General features: G+C 42.3%; 1 protein-coding gene across 5 annotated transcripts in view; it reads left to right on the forward strand.

Moving 5' to 3' along the window:
• Nucleotides 1–25,248, forward strand: part of CADPS2 (calcium dependent secretion activator 2) — a 1,072,621-nt gene that overhangs the window by 507,086 nt on the left and 540,287 nt on the right. For all 5 annotated transcript variants that reach the window (XM_073619790.1, XM_073619788.1, XM_073619789.1 and 2 more), the window contains exon 14: nucleotides 25,076–25,177. In XM_073619790.1, the coding sequence (XP_073475891.1) occupies nucleotides 25,076–25,177 (102 nt within the window). The remainder of the gene's footprint in view (nucleotides 1–25,075; nucleotides 25,178–25,248) is intronic.

A 25,248-nucleotide genomic window follows, 5' to 3' on the forward strand; every position in this document is an offset into this window, starting at 1 on the left:
ATGCACTGCCAGTTTCTGGCGAAAGGACTCGTCATAAAAATACCAGCCCAATCCGCCAAAACTTTTATAGGCCTCTAGCACATGATCCATATGCTGAAAAAGGCCTCCGCTCAGCTCAGGCTGTTTTTCAACCAATACGCTGGAAAAAACAAAAAATGCCTGCAACCAATTATTAAACGATCGAGGAATAGGCCTGCGCCTATCCTCCTCCTGCCTATCCTCCCCCTTTTTTTTCCGTTTTAAAAATAAAATCCTTTGAAGAAGGGATAGCATATCTACAAAATCCCCAGCCCAAATTTTTACCTTCGCTGACCCCGGTAGATGATAACCTAAAGGAGACATCTCACATGGCAACACTTCCTTCATACTCCTCTCAGGGACTGACAATCTCGCTGTCTCCCTAGGTGAGCGCAAATCAGGGCTGCGCACAATGCTACCTAACAAACTGTGTGACACGGGAGCAGCGATATTAGAAACAGGAGCATTAGCAGCATTAGAGCTGACACTGGAGCTGGTACTGGAGCTGGCACCGGACCTGGGACTGGCGCTGGTACTGTAACAAATACTGGACCTGGCACTGAAGCTGGTGCTGGCGCTTTGACAGGAACTGATGTTGGTGCTGCTGGACCCCAAGCTGGTGCTGCAGGATCTGTCTGCATCATGCTGAGTAGTGTACTTGGAATCAGGCCGCTCTGCATAGCCAGTAGCTGAGAGGAAGCTGCCGCTTGATGTCTGGCTCCCACAGAGACAGCCGGCGCCATTCTTCCAATTCCTCCTCTCCGAGGTTGCGAGTTCCCGCTCCTCCTCTTCGCAGGGGATTGTGACTGGAGCCTCCTCTTCTGCCCAGACCGCTGACCGGGCTCCACCGCCCCGCTGACTACCTCCGCACTGGTAGCAGATACACTGCCCTTGTTCCCCTGTCGTTCCGGGGGCACACTCCGGCATGTGGGCCGTCTGGGGGAAGGCTGCTCTGCTCCGCGCCTGTCATGCTGCTGTCCATCCTCCTCCACGATCGCCCCACACAGCTCATCTTCCTCCTCCACTGGCATCTCCAGGCAGCGCCGCAGCCAGGCCTCACCCCCTCGGCTCTCTGCTCTCTCCACAAAGCCACTGATCAGGGCTTCCATCACAGGCAAGTGCAGCTCTTCTTCTTTCTTCCTAGATCACTGCAGAGGACGCCCTATACCCTCTGCAGCCCTTAAATAAACTTCCCTGGGGAACCAGAAACTTTCCTGGATATCCACTGGATATCCCTCACCTGTACCTGAGCTAATTAGCTGGACAGAACCGCCTACTCTTACCCATATCACCTTAACCCCTTACTGCCTAAAAGAGGGCCAGGTGGCCTCAGTCCCAAGAAAGCGGGCCCCAATACGTTTGCCCGCTTTTAACTTTCTCTTCCATTTTTATACCCCCCCCCCCCCCAAACTGAGCCTGTTAGCGAAGGAGGACATACTACGATCCATCTCTGGAACCATCAAAGAGGGACACTCTGTGGATTGCTGCATTTGATTTATTCATGCTGTAATCTTACAGCAGTAAGGTGAGGGGCTTGGACACATTTAGGTGTCATTACAGGGGATGGTGGAGAGAGCTACCGCTTATCTTAAAGCGGGGGTCCACCTACATCAACCTAAAAAAAAAAAATATTAAAAGCCAGCAGCTACAAATACTGCAGCTGCTGACTTTTAATACATGGCCACTTACCTGTCCCAGGGTCCAGCGATGTCGGCAGGTGATGCCGAGAACCCGCTCGGTTCTCGGCAGCTGCCGCCACCATCCTAGGTGAGGGAATCAGGAAGTGAAGCATTGCGGGATCACTTCCCGGTTCCCTACTGCGCATGCGCGAGTCGCGCTGCGCATCGTAACTGGTCCCTGCTATCTCCTGGGAGCTGTGTGTTCTTAGGAGACAGAGCGGAGGGACAGGAAGAGGCATAGACTCCCATGGGAGTCTATGCCGGAAGTGGGTGCAAATACCTGTCTTAGACAGGTATCTGCACCCCCCTCCCCCCTGAAAGGTGCCAAATGTGACACCGGAGGGGGGAGGGTTCCGAAAAGCGGAAGTTCCATTTTTGTGTGGAACTCCGCTTTAACTGCATTTGATTGTCACAGTATTATCTGGAATTGGCTTACATGTCATAGATACTCTGATATAGAGTTTACATTTGGACTTTTTACTTATGCTTATTATAGTTACTGATTTTAAGATTGCACGGCAGTTTATTTCACTGTTTATGTGATTATTTTTAAGTTATCACCTGTTATTGTTGAACATAGTTTCACTTTGCACTTTAGCACCGAGCAAATTTGCACTGATACAGTACGCATTGTGGGGCTGATTTACGAACATGTTGGCGCATTTGCGTGAACAGGAATAGTTATTGTGACATGGAGCATACTTAAAGTAATAGAAACCAGCTGGTGACTTGCGCCGGATGCGCGGAATTGTTGCGCGCATGGGCGCAGACACATTCTTAAATACAGAACAGACATTGGGCACTTGCTCATTGTAATGCTGATCATGTTAATGAGCTTTTCCTTATCACATGGAGAATATTGCTTTTAGTTTTATTCCATTCATTAATTTCTTTTTGAAACAACTCAATAATTATTCTAGAGTTTTTCCTCCTATCATCAACTGTGCGGATATTCCCAGGACTTGGATGTGAAATGTCATAATTGTCAAAATGTAATTGTGTGCATTTTATGGTGATAATCTATAATCATTGCTGGACCTGAAACTTCCATGAAAACATCTTCTTAATACATATCTGTGTATTTTGCATTCGGGACAATTCATTTCCCCATACACTGTGCAATGTGATTGGATGACATATAAATCTTCTCATCTATCTGAGCAATTCTTTCCCCATACACTGTGTAATGTGTAAAGGGTTAATACCCAAAAAGAGAAAGCAGCTTGTGTCTGGTGGTGTAGCTGATTAGTAACTCCTATTCAGAATGTGTCCGCACAAAACCAGATGCAGTTCTGTGCGTTTTTTTTTCTGCACGGAGGCTGAATCACACCTATGCATTTTTAGTGCTTTTTGCATTTTGCAGATTTGCACTACAGAACATGTTCCATAGGAAACAATGTTAAATGGACTGTACTGCAAATCTGCAAAATGCAAAAAGCACTAAAACTGCATAGGTGCGATTCAGCCTCAGGGACAGTTCACACCAGATGCAGTTCCATGCAGTTCCGTTTTTTTCTGCACCAATACAGTCAGTTCCGGTCAGTTTCTGCACCAGAAACTGACTGCATAGTGTGAACTAGAGCCATTGGAATACATGGAAAACACTGTGCAAGCATTTTTAGTGCAGAAAAAAGCGCACGGAACTGCATCTGGTGTGAACTAGCACTAAAAATGCATGCAGTGTTTTCCATGTATTCCAATGGCTCTAGTTCACACCATGCAGTCAGTTTCTAGTCAGTTCTGGTGCAGAAAAAAAGCGCTCAGAACTGCATCTGGTGTGAATTGTCCCTCAGAACTTTAGTTCTTATGCCCCGTACACACGGTCGGACATTGATCGGACATTCCGACAACAAAATCCTAGGATTTTTTCCGACGGATGTTGGCTCAAACTTGTTTTGCGTACACACGGTCGCACAAAGTTGTCAGAATTTCCGATCGCCAACAACGCAGTGACGTCAACCACGTCCGACGAGACTAGAAAAGGCCAGTTCAGAACCAAGCGCGCACCCTTTGGGCTCCTTTTGCTAATCTCGTGTTAGTAAAGGTTTGGTGAGAGGCGATTCGCGCTTTTTCAGACTCGTGGCTTTCAGATCGTTTTCTGCGGTTCAGTTTGTGCTTGTGGGTTTGTATCTGCTCTTCAGTGCGTGCACGCAAGCTACGCGTGACTTGGATTAGTCATTGTGTTCTTGTTCGTTCGTTACTGTTTTTCAGGTCGCTCTTCACAGGCCTTGCTGTTCTTCAGTGCGTTCTGTTACTTCGTTCTGAGCAGCCGACCGTTTTCTAGCCATGTTGCGTATACGTACTCCTCGTAGAGTTCGTGCTGTGCGGGGGCTTGGTGTTGGGGTCCTGACCTTGACACAAGTCCAGTCCATGAACAGGGTGGGGAGGAGTTCATGGACCAAGAATTGGTTGCTTCAGCGTGACCAGTTCTCTCATATGCCTTTGCTCTGTGAGATCCGTGAGAATAATCCTGATGATTTCAGGAACTTTCTCAGGATGACGGACGCCGTATTTCACCGTCTGCTGGCTTTGCTGACTCCCTATATCAGCAGGCAGGATACCTGCATGAGGCAAGCCATCACTCCGGAGCAGAGGCTAGTCGCTACCCTGTGGTACTTGGCAACGGGGAGAAGCCTGCAGGACTTGAAGTTCTCAACAGGCATCTCCCCCGGGCTCTGGGGATCATTATCCCAGAGACCTGTTCTGCCATTATACAGGTCCTACAGAAGGAGTATATGAAGGTAAGATTTATCCTTTAATATCACATTTTATTGTATCTAATGTTTGATAATATATTGTATTTCTCTCCTCATTCCCTAATTACCATGATTGTAATATGCTGTGAATGTCCCCTTTGTTCTCATGCATGCTGGATTTTTATGTAATTTTTTTGGCCTTCATACATATTTGCCTTCACTTACCTCCCCAGCATGTTCTCCTGGCCCTATATTCACCTCATGTAGTCACTTAACAATGTATTCTATCAGCTCCATAGTAGTGTTTTACCCCAAACACCCCTAAAATGTTTAGAAATGTGATTTGTGCTTTAAATTCAGGCAGAGTGCCAGAGGCTTTTTTTTGTGGTGTCCCCAAATAATTTTTATTAACCCTCCCTCCCCCCAACTGCTAAGTCAGCTGATACCAATTCTCTATCTATCCTCAATCATCTATCTGCTGACTTTGCCAAACCCATACACACTATACCCATCTCTTTTGTGCCCAGATTTATTGATGAATTCCCCAAAGCATGTAGTGCAAGGGCCTGCCTGTATGCTTTCAAATGGTACTGTTTAAAGTTTTTGTATCCTATTATTATCTTGATAGGTAATAGCAGAATGTCCAAATGTGCTCAAATGTGTACAGTGTGTATTTATATCTTTGTATTATGACACTTCTTACCTGTCCAGTGGGCTACCAATAGTGAAACTGAGGAGGGGCTGTTCCAAGTAATACCCTGTATTTAGGCATTCATCTCTCAATGAAGTGAAGAGGGTTACCTGTCCAAGATCCCCCCCCCTATAATGTTAGAAATGGCCCATGAGAGGGGGTGGGAGGGGGAATATGATAGGTGTACCTTATACTTTGGTGTTGTAAAATTCCCCTTAATAAATGTTATCTGGATGTTGGCCAAGAATGTTTGTGTCTAATCTGCTTTCCATGTTTATGTGCAAAAATACTAAGTTTGTTTTGTTTTCATCAACAGTTTCCTTCAACGCCACAGGAATGGCAGACTGTGGCCTCCCACTTTGCCCAGCGGTGGGACTTTCCTAACTGCGGAGGGGAAATTGATGGGAAACACGTCCACCTCATCCCACCACCCAACTCTGGGTCGTACTATTATAATTACAAGGGGTTCAATAGTATTGTGATGTTGGCGGTGGTGTCGGCTAATTACGAGTTCCTGTATGTGGCCGGATGTCCGATGGTGGAGTCCTCATCACCCAGATGGAGTTTTACAGGCGTCTCCAGAATGGCAGCTTGGACTTGCCACCTCCAGAAGACAATGTGGAAGGACTCCCATTCGTCTTCGTTGCGGATGAAGCCTTTGCGCTGGGGGACCATCTTATGCGGCCATTCCCGATGAGGACCCTCACCCCGGACCAGAGGGTTTTTAATTACCGGCTGGCCAGAGCCAGAAGAGTGGTGGAGAACACATTTGGAATCATGGCCAGCCGGTTCCACCTATTTTTGACACCCATCCATATGGCGGAGTATAAACTTAATCATATAATCCTGGCGTACTGTGTTCTACATAACTTTTTACGCCAACATTCTGCCAACTATGCTGGCTCAGTTGGGCCTGAGGCCAGAATTCTAAATGAAACAACCCTGATGGCGCTTGAAAGTGGCCGTCCTGGCTTGCCCTCCCTGAGTGCCCGTGATGTCCGGTTAAGATACCTTGAGTTCTTTGCGTGTAGGGGGGCCATTAATATGCCAGACAATTTATGAAGCCTTTATCAAATAAAAACAAACGAAAAAAAATAAATCTTTGGTGACATTTACTGCTTGTGTTTGTTTTAGCTGACCCTGACTGAAATGTGGGTAGTCCTGAAAATGGCGTGATTGTGTAACCTTATCCAAAGCACTGTTGGCTGTTATTTATTAAAGGCAGACACTTTGCACTACAAGTGCACATGAAACTGCACTGAAACTGCACTTGTAGTGCAAAGAGGATTTGCCCTTAGGAAATAACCCTCATTTTCACAGAAAGCAGCAATTACATCACCACAAAAGTGTTGTAGCGTTGAGACAATAATCCACACATTCTTGATTCACAATCTTTTTAATACCTGCACAATCACATGTGCATTTAGAAAAGGTTTTTAAAACAAACCAACATGTTTGTTGTATAACATTTTTTGGGGTGGCATTATCAAAAATAGAAATATCCATTTAAGATAAAACAGGCATGTGTAAAACAAACAAGAAAGACACAAATCTTGAACTTAGAAAGTTCACATTTGGTAGAACTTGAAGGCAATATCAGACATGAGTATTTAGGAACTGTGTTTGATATTGCGTTCAGATGGGGTGAAGTCACCCCAGGAAAAGCCAAATTTGCAAGATGCACACAATTTTACCAATGTCAACATGTGCTAGGTGCCATCACGGGGGATCAAGGGACGTGTTTTGGGGGAGAAACCCCTTCCTCTCAGCTACTTTATTATTGAGGAAGGGGTTGCACCCCCAAAATGCGTCCATTGATCTCCCGTGATGGCAGATAGCACATGTTGACACACTGTGTGCATCCTCCAAATTTGGCTTTTCTAAAAATCGCTCAAACATTTTTAAGATTGTAGCACACAAAAAAACAAAGGGATTTGGAGGGGTTTTAAACTCGCCCCAAAACATCAATGATGTTTTTAGTTTTTTGAATAACATCATTGATGTTTTTCTTGAGGTTTTCCAATTCTAAATTACACCCCATGATCTCCCCGATCAGGATCTGGGCACTTTCAGATGTGAAAGGATCTGGATCCACAACATCACGATCACCTAAAAAGAGAGAAACCAAACAAAAACAGGTATCAAAAATATGCCGGCATCCATCTCTTACCTGACCCTGTGGTCGCAGAAACTCACCTGTTGTGGTAACAATTTCCACCACATCTTCTTCCTCCTGCTCTTCTTGGGTTGGGGGTATTTCCCCTTCTTCCAGAGGTGGGGGGGTCTCTGTTCTCCTCGGATGAGGGGTGTCCTCTGAGTCTTTTCTCCCCTATGTAAAATAAAAATGGTATACTTAGCACACAGATATTTGATGGCAGAACTATAAATCGGAAACATTGCTTGGAAGTGGGGTACAATTGTCTATTTTGGCAGAGTTCCAAAATGTAGCATTTTCAGTGTCCTTTGTCAAGCTGCAATACTTTTTACCTGTTTTGTACAAGCTTCACAGATGGAGTCACCCCTATAGTATACACTGGAGCACCTGTGTTGGCCCCCTAATAAAAATGGTGTTCTTGTGTCCCACACTAGTGCTCCAGTGTCCAGATGTGAAAAGGGCTGCTGAGTGTCCTCTCCTTACACAGAATCTAGTTTGCATTTCATTCTAGTAACAAACACATCTACACAACCAAATTAGTTTCATACAAGTAGGGCGTCAAAAATGTGGCCAAATGCATATGGACAAAACAATGGTGTTTTATAGTCCGAAATAAAAATGTTTGATACGAACGAATAATGTGCCCATGAACATGAAAGTTGCCATTTTAAAATGTACACGTTTAAGAAAAGCACATGGAGCAGCACGAACGTAATAAACAGAAAAAGATTAGGAACACAGGACAACTACTTACTTTTTTGCAGCACTCTCCGGATCTTTCTGTACTGCTCGTGTTCTAGTAATTTCAGGTCCGACCACCGCTTCCTGAGCTGATCTTTAAATCGTCGTACCCCGAAATTCCGGTGCAGACTTTTGACCACTTTCGCCATGATCTTGGCCTTTCTGACATTGATGTTGGGGTAAGGTCCATACTTCCCGTCATAGTCGGCCTTCTTCAGGATGTCGACCATCTCCAACATCTCCCCAAAGGACATATTTGAGGCCTTAAATCGTCTCCTCCTGGATCCAGACGTTTCAGGCTCCGGCCTTTCCTCCTCCTCCTCCTCGTTGCTGTAATTAGCACGCACCTGCTGTGTATCCGCCATGTGCTCTCCCCCACTGCACAGAACGAAAAGGAGCGGGGAATAGACTAGAAAGAACGTCAGGGGCGGGCGAGTTAGACGCATGCGCAGTGTGTATAAAGCGTAACATGCGTGCGTACTACGTACGATCTGTGAGCGGAGGAAGGAGCATCGGAGGCGCCGATTGTGATAACGAAGGTAAGATTTAAACTTGGGCCTATACTGCTTCGAAATTGAAGCCTATATTGTAACAAGATTAGGAGAGTTTGGCCTGACATTAGGGTTTGTCTTGTGTTGTGTCTTGCAGAGAAAATGGATGGCTTCAATGACCACAACTTCCTCCCCCTGTTCATAGACAAATACAGGGAGCTGCCCTGTCTGTGGCAGGTGAGACATCCTCATTATAATCATAAACAAAAGAGGCAGGCAGCGCTGGAGAAACTACTGGAGTTGGTGACGCCGGTGGTCCCCACAGCAACCATCCCCTATTTAAAAACCAAAATTTGTGGCCTGAGGAGCACTTATCTTAGGGAGCGCAAGAAGGTCACAGATTCCCAGAGATCCGGAGCTGCAGCAGATGTCCCCAGGCTCTGGTACTATGAGAGACTTTGTTTTCTGTCAGACCAGACTGAAGTCAGGGAATCCCTCTCCACTCTTCCTTCCACCCCAGCTGAGGCTTCCGATGTCCAACCTGGGCCTTCCAGCCAGGAAGAAGTGGAGGAGCCCAGCTGGAGTCAGGTATAGCATTCTTCTACAGATTTCTTGTCAATAAAGAAATGATCTTTACTAGATGTTATTATTGATCTCTAATTGCTGATTGAAAAAAGTGTTTGACATATCAATAGACAGTAGTGGGCACCCAAAATTGGAACAAGAATGAAAAATGCTGGGCTCAGAATGATAGTCTGTTATATTTGTTCACATTCAATTTGCAACAGTCAGGAGGTGAAAATTGTGTGTGATTGATGAAACAAATACTAAACCTATGTCCCTTTTTCATACACAGGAATACCTCAGCCAGGAGGAGGCTGTGGAATGTGGCAGCCAGGAGGAGGCGGGGGTTAGTGGCAGCCAGGAGGAGGCGGGGCTAAGTGTCAGCCAGGAGAAGCCTGGGACCAGTCGAAGCCTGACCGAATCGCAGGTTCCTCCCCTCCGCCTTCCATACAAAAGACCCAGGAAGGGGAGTCACATTCAGGATTCTGCACTCAGGCTCATTCAGGAGGCTTCTGCGTCCCTCAGAGCCTTACCCACTCCTGAAGAGGCCTTTGCCTGCATGGCTGCCACAAAACTGCAGGGCATGCAGGAGGGTCAACGCCTCATGTTTGAGCAACTTATTTATAAAGTCCTAACTAAGGGGGTGAGTGGCGAAATAACACCCAAAACCGATGTGATTGAGTTGGACCATCCTCCTCCTCCTGCTGCCACAACTCCACCACCACAGCCACAGCGTGGAAGGAAGAGCAGAGAGTAATGGCCTGGGTTCAGTCTGGTCTGGCAAAAGATGCAGTCTCTTGTATGACCACAGCCTGGGGACACAGATGTCATCTGCTGCTTTCCGGATCTCTGGGACTTCTGGACCAGACTGCACTCCCTTATATATGGACTCCTCAGGCCACCAATTTTGATTGAAAATAATTGATGTGTGCCCTGGGGGTCCAAGGCTTCGCCCATTTCTGCTGTTTCTCCAGCGTTGCCTCCCTCTTTGTTTAGTTGTGAGCCCTTAATAAATTAAATTTTTTGAAAATTATACTCTCCTATGTGTGTTTTCATCCAAAAAGGACAGTTGGTGAGGATTCAGGTACATTTCAAAATACAATGTGAAATTAACAAGAGACAACAACACCAAACAATCTCCTACAGATTAAATAGAACAACATATCAATGGTGTTGTGGTAACTTGACACACAAAACACACAGAAAAATATTCTGGAGTAAAAATTAAAATACAATAAAACAAAGATCAGCCTTGAAAAAAAGACAAACCAAAAAAGAAAAAAATCTGCCTTAAAACCAAAAAAAATAAAATAAAAATAAATAATGTTGTCAGATGTGACAACTCCAAATATATTGAGGGAATCCCTATAAATAGTAAAGAAATAAGTTTGTGAGAAGTCTGTGTGAATATGAGCAGCAAAACTACTTCATTCTTCTCACATTATAAAGAAGAAGAGAGTGCGCTGTATTAAACCATTTTTAACCTTGCAGCCTGACGAAAGTGCTGTATCCATTCCAAACGCTAATTTTACCCGACCAAGCTGTTCCGTCTCAGAATTTCTCCTGAGCATGCGTGGCACTTTGTGCGTCGGAACAGGCCACACACGGTCGGAATTGACGCGATCGGATTTTGTTATCGGAAAATTTTATAGCCTGCTCTCAAACTTTGTGTGTTGGAAAATCTGTTGGAAAATGTCCGATGGAGCCCACACACGGTCGGAATTTCCGACAACACGCTCCAATCGGGCATTGTCCATCGGAAAATCCGACCGTGTGTACGGGGCATTAAAGAAACCAAAGGTAGTAATGTTGTAACCCCTTTTTGTGTGAAAAATATTTTGTTAACAAAGAGGGGAGTGTTTCCAGCATATTATCTGTGTGATCATGTGTGTGTCTATGGGTAGTCCCCTCCTCCCTCCCTATGTATATTATCTGTGTGATAATGTGTGTGTCTATATATATATATATATATATATATATATATATATATATATATATATATATATATATATATATATATATATTATAATAAATCTATATAAAAAAACACACACACACAGCATACATTAAGGCCCGGTTAACACTTGTGTGATGCCAGACATTGCATGTAATTCGCAGCGCACTGCTGTTCACATTGCATGCGATGTCTGTGCGGTGCGATATCAGCCATACAGATAGTATGGCTGATATCGCACCGCATTCGGTGCAAACACGCACAGGACCCTTTTTTCTGTTCGGACCAGAATCAGATCGCATGTGTGTTCACACATATACGATCCGATTCATGTCCGAACTGTCAGTTCGCAGTGCGATATGCAAGCTGAACTGGGGGTGTTGTTAACAATGTATTGACACTCCCCAGCGATTCGCATATGGCAGTGTGAACTGGCATGCGAGTCGGTGCGATGTGGGAACCCGCAGTGCATTCGCAGTTTTCTCGCATCGCACCAGTGTGAACCGGGCCTTATGCAGATTTTGACCATAAATATGTAATGTGTCTAGCCACTACACTAAGGCCCGGTTCACACTGGTGCGATGCGAGAACACTGCGAATCCACTGCGGGTTCCCGCATCGCACCGACTCGCATGTCAGTTCACACTGCCATATGCGAATCGCTGGGGAGTGTCAATACATTAATGACACCCCCAGTTCAGCTTGCATATCACACTGCAAACTGACAGTTCGGACATGAATCAAATCGCATATGTGTGAACACACATGCGATCCGATTCTGGTCCGAACAGAAAAAAAGTGTCCTGTGCGTGTTTGCACCAAATGCGGTGTGATATCAGCCATACTATCTGTATGGCTGATATCGCACCGCACAGACATCACATGTAATGTGAACGGCAGTGCGCTGCGAATTACATGCAATGTCTGGCATCGCACAAGTGTGAACCGGGCCTTAAGGACCAAGCCTATTTCTATTTACAAGTTAAAATCTGTATTTTGTGGCTTGAAAATTAATTAGAACCCTCAAACATTATATATATTTTTAGCAGTGTACAATGGATATCATTGCAATAATTTTTTCAGACTGAGGCGTTTTGCAGGTGCTAAAAATAGCGCCTGCAAAGCGCCCTGAAAGAGCGGCTCCATTCACTCCAATATGAAAGCCCTGAGGGCTTTCACACTGGAGACACAGCAGTGGCTGTTTCAGGGCGCTTTGCAAGCACTATTTTTAACGCCTGCAAAACGACTCAGAGTGAAAGGGGTTTTCATGTACAATATGTGGCATGTAAACTCCCCCTCAATGTAAACCCAAGATAACAAAAAACAGGGAAAGTCTTTGGGGTTGATTTACTAAAGGTAAATTCACTTTGCAATACAAGTGCAGTTGGTGGAGAGCCGAGGGGGACATGCAAGGAAAATAAAAAACAGCATCTTTGCTTCTACATGATTGGATGATAAAATCACCAGTGCTTCCCCTCAGATTTTCAGCGACTACACTTGTATTGCAGAGTGGATTTGCCTTCAATAATCCCCAAAATACCTAAGAATTTGGGGTGTACACAACAAAGTGCTAGAGTGCAATTTGCCTAATGGGGACACTAGTTAGATTGACCTGTGTGTCCCCAAGGAAAGGCATTGGTAGGGTTTTACCCTCACTTCCTGTTTGGCTATGTGGCAGGAAGTGAAGCCAATTTTAAGAAAAGGGACACATATCCCAACCTAAGAAAGACAAGCAGGGGTTCTAACACTCACTTGGTTTCCCTCACATGCCCACAATTAGAATAGGATTGTCTTGTTTTAGATTTTAGCTCAGTGCTCTAAATCAGTGCTTCTCAATCCTGTCCTCAAGTACCCCCAACAGGCCATGATTGCAGGTTTTCCTTCATCTTGCCCAGGTGCTTTAAATCAGTCAATGGCTTGGTATTTTGGACAGCTAGTTTAGCCAAGATAAAATTCCCAAAACATGTCCTGTCGGGGGGTACTTGAGAACTGAGGCTGAGAACCACTGCCCTAAAATGGAAAATTGAATACTTACCTCTCTGTAATTTCTTTCCTGCTGCCTATCCATGGCATCATACGCACAATCCATGTATATGCTACCATGAAGGCACCAGGAAAGTAACTTAGACAAAAGCACACATTTTTGGGATTTGCCATGCCAATCAGCCTGGTTAATCTGCAGCTGGGAAATGTGTTGCATGAAAGGTAACAAAAAACACAAAACATAAAAATTTGCTACAAATTTTATTGGTCAACAAAACAGGCCTTGGAAAAGAGCAAGGAAATCAAAAAACACATGTATGTTAATTTGAGACACTAGAATATGGTTAACATGAGTTAAAAGGAGTGCGCCCACAAATGGATAGCTATTAAGGATTTAAACATTAGTCAACATCTTGAGAACGTTTTTGCAAAATAATGCAGCACAGACAATTAAATCAAAGTGAACAACCTACAAAGACACACAATGACATCAAATATATTTCAAGGGAAAATATTGCCCACCCAAAAAATACAATAAACCAAAGTAAAAAGAAAAACTTGCTCGAAAACACATCTGTTTTGCAAAGACATAAACAAAATACAAATAGAAAATACATGTGTTACAAACTCAATAAGGACACCCAAATGTACTCTTGCTGGCCCCATACACACACAATCTTGCCTCTTTTCAGGGCAAGGTAAAGAATGCTATCTGCAAGCTTTATATAACATAGGTTTGTATGCTAATGAGGCAATTGAAAACACATGCACAGTCCATGCAACACACAAAATGCAAGTTCACCCAATGTAGAGAGAACTTCAAAGTGGGTACACCTGTTAAGGATGTCCTTAAATTACCCAAAAAACACACTCTCTGAGCATGCCCAGAAACATCCAAGTGCTGTTCACACACAAAAAAAAAAAAAACTAAAGTCCCTAAGCATGCCCAGACCAACCCAAATGCAGCTAACACCAAATAAGCCACCCCATGTCCAAAATTAAACACATCATCCAGCATATCCTTAACTAAGGTTAAGAAAAAAGAATGTTGAAAAAAGTACTGGACTGCATCAAATATGCACCAAAAACTTTTCATAAATGCACTGGATTGCATCAAAAATGCACATGCATCTGGACTGCGTTTCTATGAAGTGAACTAGCCCTAAAGCTAGTAACTTGGGGGGGGGGGGGGGTTACTCTGCCTGTAAGGTGGTGCATCTGTAGCATGTATCCAAAATGCTGCTTCAAAGATGTACGGCTTCAGAGAAAACATCCAAATCTACATTGCAGCTGCAAGATTTTAACACAAAACTATAAAAATAGCCTGCCCCCCCCATACATACAAGGCCATTTGGGGCTATAAAGGCTTAAAATGAGAACCCCCATGTGAAAAATACCACCCCAAAATCTAAAAGGATTGTGCTCCTCCCACGCACTAACAAACCCCTAGCCAAACACACAGCAAGCCAACCCATGAAAGGGGGGTGGGTGCTTAGGGGCAGGAAGGGTTCGGGCACCCCAAAAGTCAACAACCTTGTCCCCTATTCAGGGGGACAAGGGCCTCTTCTACACAACCCTAGGCTGGGGTTGTGGGGGGCTGCAGACAGGGGGGCTTTACAGAATGTGGAAAGCCCCTTTAAACTAGTGGGTACAAGGTGCTTTGTGGTTGGTATTGGGCTGAGCCCAACATGCCCCAAAGGCAGCCAGCTATGTTGAGTGCATGTGGCCTTGTATGGATCAGGAGGGGGTTGGGCGATCGCTCTTCTTACCCCTTTCCTAGCTGGCCCTGTTGTATGCTCTGAAAAAGCATGTGGTTTGGATTGATAAAGGCAGCTCACAGCCTTTGGAGATTGGAGAATGGAGTGTGGAGTTCCCCTTAGAAGCAAAAACTAGCCCAAGGAAATCATATGTATTAGAGGTGGGAAGGTTAAATGCCCTTTTAGGAGGAGCTAGAGGAGCAAGAGTTTCTTTACATAATTTTAACAAGGTACATGTCACATGTTGGCAACGTAACACGCTAACATGACCTGTGTGCAAATCTCCGACAAAAAAACACATAAAAGTGAACCAGCGTAAAAAAAAAATGTCAAGTTTAGAGGTACGCCCGTTCAACCCACGCAAATGCATTTACGTTACTTGACATTTGCTAAGATTTTGGCCGCGCAGTGAATCAACACATTTGAACGAGCGCAAATGCCGCTTGCGCATGCGCAGTGCTTAAATTGACCTCACGCAGTTCTAAACATACTTGCAGGCACAGCAAACTTGTTCAGAAAAAGTTACTTTCTCATTCTATTTTGGGCATATTTGTTTCTTGGGCAGTTATTACTATACTTCTTCACATCACCCCGCATCATCCCCATAATATTGGCACCTCTAGCTTTTAATTTTGAGTTGAAGATGTCCTGTGCCATGTCCATAGTGGCGCACTGATCGCCTCCTCCCGTGCGCTGAGATTACTGTAGTAAATGGGGAATACGCTGTGTTAGGCTCTATGCATGGGAATTTTTTAACATGGGTTCCTATGGAACATGTTCACATCAATGCATTTTTGTGCCTCTGCGTTTTTGGAAAGGGTCGGGGACTTTTTTTCATGCAAAAAGCAGCGTTTTGCATATAATAGAATTCAATGGACCCGCATCCAAAACGCAAGTACCGTGTTTTTACAGCGGTTTTACCGCGGTTTTGCCGCATTTTGCGTTTTTTCTTTTTTCTTTTCTACACTGTATACAGTATAAAAAAAACGCAAAATGCCGCAAGAACGCATGTTCAAAAACGCGGCAAGAAACACTCAAAAGCAACATGCATAGATGTGAATCAAGCCTTACCGGCGCAAACGTTTCATAATACCAAAACGTACGTTGCGCTTCAGCGTGCACCTCAACTCATGGCGCAAACGGTTCATAAATTGGCCCCCGTGTATGGGAAAATGAATTGCTCAGACAAATGAGTGTATTTAAATGTCATCCAATCAGATTGCACAGTGTATGGGGAAATGAATTGTCCAGAATGCACAATACACAGACATGTATTGAAAAGATGTTTTCATGGAAGTTTCGGCTCCACCAATGATTATAGATTATCACCATAAAATGCACAATTACAAGTCCAGGGAACATCTGCACAGTTGTTGATAGGAGGAAGATCTCTAGAATGAATATTGAGTTGTTTCAAAAAGATGTGAATGAATGGAATAAAACTGGAAGCAATATTCTCCATGTGAAAAGGAAAAGCTCATTAACATGATTAGAACTACAATGAGCAAGTGCCCAATGTATAAGCCATTGTGCACACTGGAGAATGCAGATGCGCCTGTGTGCAACACACATTTAACAAGCTAAAGCGCGTGCGCCCTGTCAGGTGAGGATGAAATGGTGTGCTTTGACAATGAGCATGTGCAGTTGAGTAAGCTGAAAGAAGGGTGTAAAAAGGCTTGATTAGTTGTAAGACAGATCTACATGTTCTGGACAGAATTTGTGCATTCAAACAAATTTATATACATACTTTTTAGCCTGGTAATAGAAGATGGGACACTGTAGTAAAGTTATCCACAGTATTCAGACAAAAATGTAGAAGATTACATTGGCTGCGCTTGCTAATGGTAGGCGCGAAGGATTGCGCAAGTGCGCAATAGCGCTTCCTATGTAAATATGGTTTGGTGCATATAAGTGCACCACAATTTTTGATAAATGTCTTGAGTCCCGTTTTTTGTGCAATGGCTCCAGTTTCTCCACTGCACCACAGGCGCAGGTCTTTAGTAAATCACCCCCTGTGTGTTCTAACTTTGCACCAGCACTTTATTTTAGTAATAGTAAGTTTAGTAGGTTCACAGCGCAACATAACCATTTTACTTATTTGTGTCATTGGAATCTGACTTTCTTGTTCCTTTTTGTCTTTCAACTTTGTAACATGTTGTAATCTGTCATATACTTGTATAATCTACAGAGATTATATATAATGTACAGTTGGGACTTTTTCTTTCTACTCTCATGAACCTACAGTATCTCACAAAAGTGAGTACACCCCTCACATTTTTGTAAATATTTTATTATATATTTTCATGTGACAACACTGAAGAAATGACACTTTGCTACAATGTAAAGTAGTGAGTGTACAGCTTGTATAACAGTGTAAATTTGCTGTCCCCTCAAAATAATTCCACGCACATCCATTAATGTCTAAACCGCTGGCAACAAAAGTGAGTACATTCCTAAGTGAAAATGTTCAAATTGGGCCCAAAATGTCAATATTTTGTGTGGCCATCATTATTTAATTGCACTGCCTTAACCCTCTTGGGCATGGAGTTCACCAGAGCTTCATAGGTTGCCAGTGGAGTCCTCTTCCACTCCTCCATGATGACATCACGGAACTGGTGGATGTTAGAGACCTTGCGCTCTTCCACCTTCCATTTGAGGATGCCCCACAGATGCTCAATAGGGTTTAGGTCTGGAGACATGTTGGTCCAGTCCATCACCTTTACCCTCTGCTTCTTTAGCAAGGCAGTGGTCGTCTCGAAGGCGTGATTGGGGTCGTTATCATATTGGAATACTGCCCTGCGGCTCAATCTCCGGAGGGAGGGGATCATGCTCTGCTTCAGTACGTCACAATACATGTTGGCATTCATGGTTCCCTCAATTAACTGTAGCTCCCCAGTGCTGGCAGGACTCGTGCAGCCCCAGACCATGACACTCCCACCACCATGCTTGACTGTAGGCAAGACGCTTGTCTTTTGTACTCCTCTCCTGGTTGCCACCACACAAGCTTGACACCATCTGAACCAAAGAAGTTTATCTTGGTCTCATCAGACCACAGTACATGGTTCCAGTAATTTGTGTCCTTAGTCTGCTTGTCTTCAGCAAACTGATTGTGGGCTTTCTTGTGCTTCATCTTTAGAAGAGACTTCCCTCTGGGACGACAGCTATGCAGACCAATTTGATGCAGTGTGTGGCATATGGTCTGAGCTCTGACAGACTGACGTGCACTCAACTTCTTTGGTTGACCATGGCGAGGCCTGTTCTGAGTGGAACCTGTCTTGTTAAACCGCCGTATGGTCTTGGCCACCGTGCTGCAGCTCAGTTTCAAGGTCTTGGCAAACTTCTTATAGCCTAGGCCATCTTTATGTAGAGCAACAATTCTTTTTTTCAGATCCTCAGGGTTCTTTGCCATGAGGTGCCATGTTAAACTTCCAGTGACCAGTATGAGAGGGTGAGAGTGATAACACCAATTTTAACACACCTGCTCCTCATTTACACCTGAGACATTGTAACGGTAACGAGTCAAGTGACACTGGGGAGGGTAAATGGCTAATTGGGCCCAATTTGGACCTTTTTTTAACTGAGGGGTGTACTCACTTTTGTTGCAAGCGGTTTAGACAATAATGGCTGTGTTGAGTTATTTTGAGGGGACAGCAAATTTACTCTGTTATAGAAGCGGTACGCTAACTACTTTACATTGTAGCAAAGTGTCATTTCTTCAGTGTTGTCACATGAAAAGATATAATAAAATATTTACAAAAATGTGAGGGGTGTACTCACTTTTGTGAGATACTGTACTACGTTGACCATGGACCATGTTTATTTGTTGTTCCCAAGCCTTAGTTACAAAAATTGCTTTTTTTTTTCTGTGCAGTATGCATAACCTACACTTTTGCAATATCGAATCTTTAATTTATTCTAATCTTGCCCAAGTTATCATGTCTTCTTTTGCACTTTTAATTACTGTAGAACCCCAATTCCAAAAAAAAGTTGGGATGCTGTGTAAAATCTGCATAAAACAATGCAATAATTTGCAAACCTCATAAATTCATATGTTTTCTATTGTGAATAAAATATCAAATGTTTAAATGGAGAAAATGTACCATTTTAAGAAAAAAAAAAAAACAGTAATTTTGAAATTGATGGCAGCAACATGTCTCAAAAATAAAGTTGGACAGGGCCAGGTTTACCATTTCCGTAGCGCCCCCTTTTCTTTTAACAACACTCTGTAAACATCTGGGAGCTGCTGGAGTTTTGCAAGAAGAATGTTGACCCATTCTTGTCTCATATGGGATTCTATCTGCTTCCTGGGTATTTTTTGTCTTATTTTATCTTTCAAGATGGGCCAAATATTTTTGTGTACCAACATTTTTTTATTTAAAGCAGCAAATTACATACATGAGTGAGTGCTAATGTAAGGGGAATAGATTGAAAAAGCTCCAGATGGAGAAAATACTACAGTAATGCTACAGTCAATATAAATGCACAGATGAAAACATTGCATATATACCAACAATGAAAGATTGCCTGAGACAACATAAACATAGAGGCAATATTTAAATGCAAGGGTCGAATATTATTGTCTTGCGATTTACAGCCATAGGTTAAATGTATGAGTGATTATTGTGCTATGCATCAAATGACAGCATGAATGAGCTATAGAAGCAACTCACATGGACATAGGTTTTTATTTAAAAGATTGTTGTGGGAATGAGAGAGGGTGGGTGGACAAGAGTCCCCAGAAATAGAGGAAAAGGTAAAAAAAGAAGGGCAGGGAGGGAAGGAGGGTAGGGGAACTTTGCCACAAGAGGCATTCAACTTATTCCCTAAAACCAGAAAGCAAATTGGTAGACAGCAAGCCCACAAAGCAAAGCTGGATCAGGCATGTGGTGAAACTGGGAGACTGGCTGATAAGCCAACTTTCAGTGCTTAATGGTCATGAATGTAATCTCCCAGATCCATGACTAGAGATAGCATGCAATATATCCTTGGTTTGTTTATTGTACATCACGGGACACAGAGCAACCATAATAATGACTGTCTGGGTTATACGCCACCTATAGGTCAATGGACACTGGCAACCAATAGACAGGAAGTTCCTTTCTATATAACCCCTCCTTCACAGTAAGCACATCAGTTTTTCGCAAGTGTCTTCAAGGTGATGGTCACTGATTACATGTGCTCTTGGAGCATACCTGGAGGTCTGGACGGTTCTATCAGGAATCATGGACTTCAATCGGATCCACTCGAAAAAGCTGTCAGCCAAAAATGGATGGAACCCTTTAGGGAAAGGAGAGAAGATTCCTCAAGGTTTTGCCTGTAATGCAGCCTTACGGCGCTGGACCCGGCATAATTGAAAGCTGTGCAATGTTTGTTCTAACCAAGGTGCTTTCCTGCAGGGTGCTATACAGGTCCAGGGGAGTGGACCCCACATTAAGGGGACCCAGTCTCTGAAGGTCTTTTATGACAAAGTTCGCCGTGATGGGTGAAGATTGGACTCCTGTTATGTTCAGAGTCCTGCAGCAGGAATGGTAAGTCTGCATTTATTTGCAGTCTCTCTTTTCTCCTGGTGGCCACTGGGAGCAGTGTGCCGTTTAATCATGCTATGTACTCCTACTCATGTGGCTGGTGTTTCTCCTCCAGCCACTAGAGGGTGCAGGCTCGCTCAGTATGGCCTAATTTTATATAGACAGGAAGTGGAAGGGCGGCCATGCCATGTGGCAACAGGTTCAGTAGGCCTCTGGAAACATAGCAGCAGCCTAAAGATACTAAAAAAAATGTGAGTACTTACTATGGGAGAACTATGTGAAGACAAGTCATGATTATATGCTGCATATTTACTACTTATCCGGGGGGGACTGTACAGCTGTAAGTTAAAACACCCCTGGATGGTTAGCAATTCACTTTAAAGTGTTGACTGCTCTATAAGCAAGTGCAGCATAACATACATGCTTGCTTGTTGCTTAAATGCATGTTTAAATATACACGTTTGGGAAAACGTGAGCATGGATGCATTTTTTTAAGTAGTTTGTATCTCCAGTGTAGTGCATACGTCCTTGACTAAAACCCTGCAGGTCTAGGCCCAGCTGCAGTTAAGCAGGTGCTTGTTTGCAAACCTGCTAAAACAGCACGGTTGCTAAAACGCACAGTTGCTGGAATGCACGGTTGCTAAAAATGCATGGTTGCTGGAACGCACAGTTGCTAAAAACGCATTGTTGCACAATGGTGCATGGTTGCACAAATATGCAGGTTTTTGTCATGTTTTGCATAAATATGTTTGCATGGAGATGCATGATCATGGTTGCACAGAATGCATGGTTTCTTAAGCATGCATGGGTGCACAAAGATTAATGTTTATTCATGTTTGCATAAATGTACAAGAATTTACATGTTTACATAAAGATACATGATCATGATTGCACAGAATGCATAATCCACAGAGATGCATGGTTTTTAATGCTTACATAAAGATGCATGTTTGGACATGTTTTCATAAATGGACATGATTATTCATGATCACATAAAGATTATATGCATGGTCGCATAAAGATATTATATTACATAGTCGCATAAAGATGCGTGTTTAGACATGTTTGTATAGATATACATGATTTTACATGGCCACACAAAGATACATGGTCGCATAGAAATGATTGATTGCATAAAGATGCTTAATTGCATAAAGATACATGATTATACATGTTTTCATAAATATACATGGTTATACATGTTCACATAAGGATACATGGTTGCATAAAAATACTTGATCACATAAAGATGCTTGATAACATAAAGATACATGGTTGCATAAAGATGCATGTTTATACATGTCTGCATAAATACGCGTTGCGTAATGTTGCATAAACATGCTTGCTTATTGCGAGAACGCCTTTCCATGGGCACATGTTGCATGAATGCGTGTATACAGCGCACACGTTAATGTTTTGCCCAAATGTATATTTGCATGACACATGCTTAAATAAACTCATGCTTCCATAGAGGCATATTGCTTAAACACATGCTAGCATGTTTTCATTTGTACTGAATACTTATGTATACAGTTTAATGTAATAAACATATGTGCTTGTTTTTCTGGGACTGTTTACCTATGTACTTATTTTACAGTTTTTTTACAACATTTTGTTGTATTTGTACAAAAGTTTTGCTGTGCTCATGTCTGTTTTCTGCCTTCCTTCTACTCTGTTAATTGAAACTCTTAACGGGGTGGTAAAAAGAGGCAGTTGAATCAGATTTTTACAGCCCGTTAGCTACAAAGTTAGTTGGACATGGTTGTACACATGCCATTGCATACATTTTGGCCTGCCACAATCTGTGGACAGTGCTGCCACCGAAAATATGACCCATGGTGTAGCATATACAGGGTTAAAACAGGCAATAAGGAGGCCAGCGTGGATCGCATTTCAGAATAGTGGAAAAGTCTGCTGCACATCTAAACTTGGCCTTAAAGTGATTTGTAAAGGTTTATTTTTTTCTTTAATAATAAATGTCATACTTGCCTGCTCTGTGCAAGGGTTTTCCACAGGGCAGCCCCAATCATCTTCTTCTGGGGTCCCTCGACAAAGCTACTGGCTTCTCTTTGGCAAGTCCCCCATAGAAATCCACTTTCTGTGGGGGCACTCATGTGGGCTCAATCACAAGCCACCCTGTCAAATGGCATAGAGCACTGACCAGAGTGTTCTGGTGGGGGGCAGTCCCCTTGTCAGAAAACAATGGTTCAGCAGGGGAGCTCGCTGTACTAAAATAGCATGGTAAGTACAGCTGCTCCTCCGGAGCTGCCAGGTTTTTTTTTTTTTTTGTTTTGTTTTTTTTGTTTAACCCTCCTGGGTTGAATGAAAAAATCAAAACAAATAATTTGTGCTAGGCATAAGGCTTGAGAACCACTTTAAGAAAATAATAGTTTAAAAAAAATTATTTTGCAGACTGTCCTAAATTTGTAAGACTTTTTTCAGTGACAGCATCTTAACACAGTGGGCAAATATAGATTGTTATATATATAAACTTGTTATACCCTAATATTATTTTATATATACTGTATACAGTATATACAGTGCAATCCACTATCATCCACACACCAAATTTTGTTAAAACTGTAATATGTTTTACGTAAATAATTACCATCTTACTCATAAAAAAAGGCTTTTTGAAAAAGCTAGAGCACAGTTTTAGGGTAACATTTTCTGCTGAAGTAAATAGATGTAAAACCTTTTGTGATGTTGGTAATGGATTTATGAAAGTTTGTTTCACAGCAGGGTGCTAGGTGAAATTGGTTAGACTAGGATATGGCCTTTTTTCACTTGTAGAATGAATTAAGTAGGATTTGCTACAGGAATCTCCATAGAAAATGGTAATGTGGTTAGTCTGGAATCCATCCTGCAGCTCAGCAGTAAGCAATAAGTAATCCTCTTACTGCCTCTCACAAGATCATTATAGAAGAGTTTCTACAGGCTTGTTAAGCGTGACATGCTAAAAGTAAAGGGGGAAAAAAAGAAACTATTTCACTTAAGAGGAACAATTGACAGGCATTTGATGCATATTTTATCAAGATGATAAATTGTCACCATTTGTACTAATATTAGTACACTGCCTCATCTAAATTGATATGTTTTAGGTACTAATGCCTCTGTACATGTTCAGCTATTATCTAACTCAATTTATTTTACAATTTGAAGCCAATAAATTAAGGGCACATTACGTGTCTCTGCAAACACATACAAATGAGACTGGTTACGTTCAACAACCACTGAATCCTGATTGCGGTAATCATTGTAATAATTTTTTAGCAGAAACAATTATAATACTGCTGAATACTCAAAATTCTCTGGCAATTTGGAACGTTTCTGTAACTAAAGTATTGTGTAAATAGATGAATTGCTAGAAAAAAAAATGTTTCAATGAGCAAGCATTTGGCTGTATACCGTATGAAGGTAGGAAAATTATGATAGCTAAGGTCAACAGGAAAACTCATGCTCTTCATGCATTTTTAGAATGGACAAAAATATTTTCTTTCGACATACAGTGCTGTGAAAAAGTATTTGCTTCCTGATTTTTATTATTTTTTGGCATATTTGTTACACCTAAATGAGTCAGATCATCAACAAATTTTAATATCACACAAAGATATGGTTTCATTAAGCGAAAAAAAGGAAACCCGCACAGGGAGAACATGCAAACTCTAAGCAGGTAGTGCCATGGTTGGGATTTGAACCAATGACCCTAGCACTGCCAGGCATAAGTGCTATCTACTTAGCAACTATGCTGCCCAGCCATCACTGGGAGTTTTTCAGTCAGTGTTCGAATGCAACATAAATGCCCTACGCCAATAGCAAGGGCTTTATTCAACTTTGGTCAAAGCTGTGCAGTATTATTTTTTTATTATTATTATTACTTACAGGTACCCCTTAACCATGTAGGCCATTTTTTGGTAAAGGTGAACCAAACCTTTAACAATCAATTTAAATCAATATGTACAAAAAATATTTCTATGTTGGAAAAAAATCAAGAATCAAGTGTTTTTTATTTCCTCTCTAAACTCACAAATTAAAATAAATAAAAAAAAAAAAATTCTTCATCACACATGAGATTTGCATCAAAATAAAGAAACAAAAAAAATCCTCAAAGGACATAAAGGAAATCCATAATTTCTATTTTCCAAAGAATTGTATATCGTGAACCAAGACCTCCAATCTAATCTCCATTTTCCAGTCTCCAGTCACTGTGTTGTATATTATATAATGGCACCTTCTCTGTGAAGCTGATCATCGGACTTACAGTATATCCTCAGTATACAAGACCCCAAAGTGTATATAATAAATGTCAATTGAAACCTGGGTATGATTATAACTGTAGGACATGTAGCTACTAAATTGTATCAATCCTTGAGAGCAATATTTGAACCATATAGTTGTCCGGTCTGATAGGTATAGAGCCTTCCAAAGAGAAACAACAATCAATGATGAGGTAATTCCGGGGTGTCACCAGAACTAATTTCCCTATTGGAATCTTTCCCCCTTCATTATGGTTCTAATGTCAACTCAAAATTTGGGATTTTCTTTTACTTCTCAATGATAGTAAACAGGACACATAGAGTGGGTGAATCTTCCTTGGTGTTCTAATCCCTCTTCATTCTATTGAAAACGAAAAGAAAAAAAAATTGACTTTAATTACTCTTTATATCTTGTGTGCAAATATACACCTTTATAATTTTTGGTCCCATACAGAATATCTTATTAGTATTGGCCCTGGAGGCAAATGTTGTCCTGCCTCCCAGTCCAGTCCTCCGCCACTAGATATAAATAAAATGACATTAAATATTTCTGCTTCTTTTGCAGGCCTGATGGAATTGGAACAGTTACAGCTGAGGAGAAGGAGAGATTTGAAGACATTAAAGAACGACTTGGATTGCTATTAGAAAACCAAATCGGTCATTTCAGGTAAAACATTTTCTATGTCTGAATAACACTAACATGTTTTATTAACTGAATTGCTACAGTATGTTTTGTAC

The sequence above is a fragment of the Aquarana catesbeiana genome, linkage group LG03 (assembly GCF_042186555.1).
Source record: "Aquarana catesbeiana isolate 2022-GZ linkage group LG03, ASM4218655v1, whole genome shotgun sequence".
NCBI lineage: Eukaryota > Metazoa > Chordata > Amphibia > Anura > Ranidae > Aquarana > Aquarana catesbeiana.